Raw genomic sequence first — 6,892 nt, 5'->3', positions numbered from 1 at the left:
TCACTATAATGTTGTCGAGAACATGACGCTTCCGAACATTATTATCTTTGAAGATGATGCTATTCCGTAGTCGCCAAATAGTCCATAGCGTAGAAATGACGATAACTCGGAGAATGATACGAAGTAGATTAGAAATGGGGACCCCATCTACCCACGACCAAATCCCTTCAATCGAAAACCAAAAAGGGGTATTCAAGTTGGTCCATTTTGCGATAAAACACCAAATCGACTTGCTCGTCTCGAATTTAAGAAAAGATGAACTTCATCTTCAGAATCTACTCCACAAATTCCACACATGGTGTTCTCGCAAGCAATTCCACGCTCCATAAGATTCATTCTTGTAGGTAAATATATAGCTCGTAAACGCGAAAAGATAACATTGAATTTCATAGGAACATACCGACACCATGCAGTAGGTAGAGAGGGGATAGTGTCCGGGATATTAATCAAAAATCTCGCATGTGAAACCGAGTAGACGTTTGAGTTAATGTCCTCCCACGTCCATTGATCTTGATCCGAAGTAAAAGAAGCCTGACCCATGATGTTTTCAAGTCACTGCAGCTGCTCTAGTTCCACCCCACTTCTTGGGTTCCTACGCCGCGACCAAACGGGACCATTACCAGAAATTCGGTCAGCGACGGAACAATTTTTATTAACATCCAAAGCATATAGCCGACTGAAACTGGTAACTAGGGGAGTGCCTTCGTACCAAGGATCGTGCCAAAACTTAGTTCGTAACCTGTTACCAACACAAATTTTCATACGTGAAGCAGCAATTATGTTGGTATTGTGTAAATGATCCACACACTTGGTAATGGATGCCCACGTTCCTGAGGCATATGACTCTTTATAGCCACCCTAATATAATATATGTTGCAAACGGATCACACAAACGGTATGACGAACGGTACGACGACATTTTCAATCCCGCAGAAGAGAAGGAATCACACAAATGGTAACTAAAGGTATTAAAATATGTGACTTAAATGTGCAACTTTGGCTATGGCAATGTGAGAACCATGTATAGATAGATACAGTCCAGATAACAAAAATATCACAAGGCGTCACACTCACATTAAGCCAATCAGTGTAAATAGATTTTAACAAGCTTTCTCTTTCTTTAATATCTCCATTTTACCCCCTACCTATCTTACATTTCATGTAAATAGTTCTATACTATATACTATATAATTCTATATTACAAAATCAAATATTGTGGTGGAGTTGTGACACCACAAACCAGTATTCTTATACACTCAAGTTAGCAAAAGAGCATATCACCATTGAGCAAATATCAATAAACATTGCAAAAGGCTACCAATGCAACTTCCTCAACCCATTTTGCTCAAATTTTAACTCAAACCCCTCATGGAAATGTTCCATTTTTTCAGCATACCATTTTTCGACTCTGTCGTGGCGTATAAATACTTCAAATCCAATCAATCCCGGTTCATATTCATTCATCAACAGGAGCAGCCTCGTGAACATTAGAAAATTTGAGCGACGAGCTCCATCCCATATCATAATTGTTCTTCTCATCAAAAATCAATTAGTAGGGAATAACATATGGCAAAGCGCAAACATCTACAGATTCTATGTGCTTGGCTTCAGACCATACCTGGACCTCCTCCATACTCGGTTTCTGGGAAATGGGTCGCCCCGTTTTGTTGCTAAATAGCCATTTTTGGTCATCAAAACCACACCACTCCTCCAATTTCGGGACAGAGAGTACTTGGTTCAAGTATTTAGTATCGGGGTGAGGCGATTTCTTTCTGGGAATAGGCAATTGTGGTGGTACTGCCACCTTGTCGACAACAGCAGGTGGCGGTTTATACCCAAACAAAGGTTGTGGTTGTGGTCTGGGTTTATGGGCTGAAAATTGATTAGGTTGTGTCTTGGTTGTGGGGACAAGTGGTGGTGATTGGGCTGCAACGTGATTTGTAATTACAGGCGGTGATTTTATCGGGGAGGGATCTGATGCAGCGTGATTAAAAGCGGAAATTGGTGCCTTTTTAGCGGATACCGAAATGGGTGGGGAAGCTATCGGGTCATTGACTCTTTGACCACCCTTATTAACGGTTTTAAAACTATTTAACGACGCCCCTTGCTTATCTAACAAGTTTAAACCCGGCTGTTGGGGAAAAACTGGTTTCCTTCCATTTTCTTGAGGAATATTAGAGATGGGTCGGGCCATCTTGTTTGGCCTGAGTTCATTCTCTGTAACGTAATTTAACAAACGGGTAAAAACTACTAAAGACATTTATATATTTACATTCAATTAACGTAACACGACAGTAAAAATGCGATCGTAGTGCAGAGAGGCTTCTCAATATAATAAGTCGATCTTTGAGCTTTTGATCATCAGATTAATTAAAAATAACAGAAAATCAAACGTACAATTATGGTCTATAAAAGATGTATCATAAAGTTTAAACCTCATGATGAAAATCTGTAGTAATATAATTATATAACACGCCATGGAAATCTAAACTTCTACTGAATGCATTACAAAAATAATGGTTCTGTAATAAGCCGTGGTGGTAACTTCAACCGATATTTTGACCGGGTTGATTTTGGGTCACGTTATATCTTCAACAGGTCAAAAAGGTAACACGGAATAAACTTATATTCCAAAGAAACAAAGATTAAAAGCCGCCGCCCAAAGTGTAAATTAAGAGCATGCAACCTCGTAATATAACTTTCTCAATAAGAAGTTGGACAAAGTTTTTTAGGCAAACCTGACCACCATTGCAGCTCATAGTAAAACATTACACGTTTAGACTCAAATCTATTTGACTTGTTACCCATCCGGCCTGTCCCACCCAACGTTGCAAAAATGTACTCGCAGAGTACTGGGATGGGACTTTTAGAGAGTACTCGGCGACTCGGGGAGTAATCCGTCGGGACTTTTTAGGGAGTACTCGGCAACTCGGAGAGTACTCATATGTTGACTAAGTTTGACTTTGACTGATTTAGACCGATTTTCTGAATAATCTCGAGTTTTGTCCGAGTTTTGATCGATCTTCCGAGTAACTCCAAGTTTGACCGAGTTTTGACCAGGTTTGACTGACTATGACCGTGTACTCCCCGATTTGCAAAAACAGAGGACTCACCGAGTAATTCCAAATTATGCAACACTTGTCCCACCCATTTTTTCGCCTCTAGATCTTGATTATAAAAAGGTTTATGCAAGTTCGGGAGAGAGAAACAAGACTCACCATGAGAACCACCATTTGTCTCCATATCTCTCCTTTTTTTTAAGTTTCCTTCACTACCAACACCGTGTAGACTATTATCCAACATATGTGTCGACAAATTATAGGAAATATTGACGAAATCATTATTCTTAATCTGTCTGTTCTTGTCCCTCTCGGATTTTTTCTGCTCACTTTTTTCCTTCCTTTTCTCCTTTTCCATATCTTTCTCCTTCCCATGTTGTTTATCCCGATCTCTATTCTTCTGTTTATCTCCTCGTTTATCATCACTACCTTTCTCTTGCACTTTCAGTTTCTGGTCAACCACTCGGTCAACATTGTTGTCAAAAGGTGGAGGTGTTGAACCGTTAATCCTGTTATGGAACACCATATTTCTACGAGATCCTGCCCCATCCATGACCGACTGCCGCCCATTAATGACTGACTGTCGTGCACCGGTGTTTTCAATCTCGATTCCATTAACGTTATTTTTCCTACTGTCAACAACAAATTGGTGACTACTCATTCCCTTTTCCTCCTCTCTAATCCTTCTATCCAATTCTTGCACAAATTTGTCTTTTTCCGAAACCACGGGCTTATTCTTATTTCTGACCAAGTCTCCATTTTGGTCGGGACAACGTATATATGACATCTCGTCATCTGTAATACTACTTGTTTCTTTCTTTTGTTCATTAATGTTGTGAAGTTGATTTCCATTGAGTGCCCCGAAATGTTCGTTAATTTTTATCTCATGAGGGGTACTAGTTTTACTCTGGTCCTTATCTTTCTTCTTGTCCCGGTGTTTATCTTTTACTCGTTTTTCTTTGCCTTCTTTTTTCTCTGTATCTTTCTTATCCTTCTTATGCTTCTTCTCTTTGCGCTTATCCTGAAATTAATTAAATAACAATATAATTGCATATTTATATGTTGAAAGTACAAGACCAAAATCAAAAGACATTGCACATAAAATAAATAACACTAATTACTTGTGTTCTCGTATTATTGCTTCAAACTAACTACATCCAAATTTTACATTCACTACAATCTCTACTTTGATCACAGAACTTCGTAGTACGAAAGGTTATCATTGTGCTCCTTATATTATTAGTTATTCAAACTTCATGTGTTAATATTCTATTACGAAATGCGACAATTTTAAGGGAAATTAATTGTTGGTTATATTTATGTATGTCCATAACATAAGTTTAAGAAGCGCAATGAAATCTAAATATATAAATTTATACACAGCTTTCATCATCATTACAGATGACTTTCATTCACTTAAAAAAGCCAAATTTCAGCTTCATTTGAGGGTGATACCAATGGGAATCATTAATTATCAAACAAGAAAACTTATAAAATAACATTTCCCAAAGATGTCACCTTGACTTGTCATGCAATGACATCATCATAGCATTTTCAACGCAACTACATATCTATATCTGTATCTATATCGAGCGAGAGTGCACGACAAGCCAAAACAAGCATCAGGATTCGGTTATCAGCTGATGAAGTAAAGCTACACTTTCATAACGAAACAGCGTAATCACATAAACGAAACTCTGTTACTGCGCTACTTACATCTAGGTCAAGGCCTGTATAAGTTAACTAACGGTATAACAATTTGGTACACATATCACTCGAAAGTAAAGTATGCATAACAATTCAAAAGAAAGTACCAAATTATTTGAAAATAAACAAGATTCCAACATGTTAATAAAACAAGTTACCTTCTTTAGCAAGTCACGTTCGTCTGTTGTAAACTTCTTTTCATATCCGGGTGGTGGAAACGGAAAGCACCGAGACATTGCACGAACTCAACAAACGATAAATTCCAAAAATATTTTCAACTGACAGCTTTTCGATTACTTTGATAAACAAAAACCCTCCCAAGTTAGAAAGTAACCAGCAGCTATTATCCTTTCCATTAACCATGTCCTTGCTCTCATTTCCAGAACTCGAACTCAACGTTGTTCGTCCAAGAAACCCGCAGAGTTCGATATTCAATCTAGAAAAAGGAGTCAAAATCCTTTACTAAATCCAAACATGAAAAACACACAGAATGTGAACAGAATTTGCTTAAATTGATAAAATTCAAACAAACTGTGATCAAATCAAATGCAGTACAATTAAGCTAGTTACCAATAAACCCTAATTAAATTCCCCAATCACAAATCTCGATCGAAACCCTAATTCTTCAAATTCACAAATGCAATACACATCAACCAATCGATTTGAGCTTAACACTAGGTTAAAAACCCTAAGAATACAACGAATTGAAGCCAAGTCAAAATTTAGTAAGAATCTAATCGAATAATAATGACTAGCAATATCATTCCTTTGTAAAGGTGCTTTTTTAAAACAGCTGGAATCAAATGAAAAATTGTTAACTTTTTTAAGAGAATGAAGTGATCAATTGTGATTTTATGATGAAATTGATGGTTAAATTTTACCTTAAAGTCCGTTAGAAAGTGAATGAAGTGGTAATCGGATATCTATAGATACAGTTAAATTGTATGTATCTATATTTATATTTTACATATAATAATAATTATAATAATTATAATGAGTATATATGAAGTACGTAAATATATAAATCACAATGAATGAATCTGAATGTGTGTGTGTCTGTGTGTGAGTAAATGGGGATTTCGTGTTTTGATGGAGAATATAATACAGGCGAAAAAGGAAAAAGTGAGGGCCGAAACTCACATATATAGAGAGAGACTAAGAAGAGGTGTTTTTAGAGAGAGACGCAAACAAAGAAAGAGAGTGGATGATTTTTCAAATAAACATAAACATATATTTATAAATATAAACTAGATTTATGTTAAAAAATTTAGAAAAAAATATATTACCCAACCCTAAAACAATATAAGAAATAAACGAAATTTATATGAATAAAATATAGCTAAAGAGCATGTTAAACTAAATTTTTTGAATAAAATACTTGTCTTTAAAAAATGCAATATAAAAAAAAGGTAAATGCGTGTTAAGAAATATAAAGTGATTATTCTACGTTTGAAATGAGGTATGCTTTCGAGATGTATGTTATAGTATGTCGCGGTAGCTGTTTAATTTTTGACCGTAATTGTAACGCCCCTAACTTACAAAGCTTAATAAATAATGTAAAAAGAAACTAATAGACAAAAGGCCATTAACCTTATTCAAAGTCAAACCATAATTCAAGCCAAAAGTAACTGATATTATACTACAAGTAATAAAGTTTGAAAATTTCTAAGGCAAAGGTACTAAGTCCACTTCATGTCTACACTCTTCTGTCGTTCCCAAAATCCCTTGAATACCTGTCGTATAAGAAAGAAAAACGGAATACGACTGAGCCAAAGCGCAGTGAACGGATATAACAAACGCAGAAGTATAGTATGACATGCAAAGACTAATTTTAAAACGAGTTATTTACCAAAATATACTTATTTAAACTGAAGCTTAATTTCAAAACGAACTGATTTTTAAAATAAAAGTAGTTTAAAAGCAAAGTACAAACTGGTATAGATCCATAATCCCACAAATGTTAATATATCAAAGTATTGTTCTAAGAGACACACAAAATTCATAATACCAAAGATGTCAATATATCAAAGTATACTACAAAACACCAATTTCATAAAATAGTGCACTAAGATTCAAAACAAAATAGTCACGGAGTATCAAAATAAACTTATAGAGTAGCTACTCCA

General features: G+C 35.8%; 1 protein-coding gene across 3 annotated transcripts; it reads right to left on the bottom strand.

Annotated features, from left to right (window-relative positions):
* Positions 1-1,477: 1,477 nt before the first annotated feature.
* On the bottom strand, positions 1,478-5,948 carry LOC139876662 (uncharacterized). 3 transcript variants are annotated; one of them, XM_071864020.1, is made up of 4 exons: positions 5,907-5,948; positions 4,925-5,202; positions 3,114-4,080; positions 1,478-2,217 (listed from the first exon to the last, which is right to left on the bottom strand). In XM_071864020.1, exons 2-4 carry the CDS (start codon positions 5,000-5,002, stop codon positions 1,550-1,552), a joined length of 1,713 nt encoding a protein of 570 aa, XP_071720121.1. In that variant the 5' UTR covers positions 5,003-5,202; positions 5,907-5,948; the 3' UTR covers positions 1,478-1,549. The 3 variants fall into 3 exon arrangements, with proteins under 3 accessions (XP_071720121.1, XP_071720122.1, XP_071720123.1); XM_071864021.1 differs by lacking the exon at positions 5,907-5,948 and adding an exon at positions 5,648-5,899; XM_071864022.1 differs by lacking the exon at positions 5,907-5,948 and having other exon boundaries at positions 3,219-4,080; positions 4,925-5,560.
* Between the last annotated feature and the right edge of the window lie 944 nt (positions 5,949-6,892).

Source organism: Rutidosis leptorrhynchoides, chromosome 11 (assembly GCF_046630445.1).
Source record: "Rutidosis leptorrhynchoides isolate AG116_Rl617_1_P2 chromosome 11, CSIRO_AGI_Rlap_v1, whole genome shotgun sequence".
In the NCBI taxonomy this organism is placed as follows: Eukaryota; Viridiplantae; Streptophyta; class Magnoliopsida; order Asterales; family Asteraceae; genus Rutidosis; species Rutidosis leptorrhynchoides.
The sequence above is the reverse complement of the archived record's forward strand: the minus strand, read 5'-3'. Positions and strand labels throughout refer to the sequence as shown.

Coding starts and splice junctions, on each gene's coding strand:
- LOC139876662 (XM_071864020.1), bottom strand. CDS start 5,002: ATGTCTCGGTGCTTTCCGTTTCCACCACCCGGATATGAAAAGAAGTTT. Junction 4,081..4,924: donor AACGTGACTTGCTAAAGAAG/GTAACTTGTTTT, acceptor AATTAATTTCAG/GATAAGCGCAAAGAGAAGAA. Junction 2,218..3,113: donor GCATAATTTGGAATTACTCG/GTGAGTCCTCTG, acceptor ATTACGTTACAG/AGAATGAACTCAGGCCAAAC.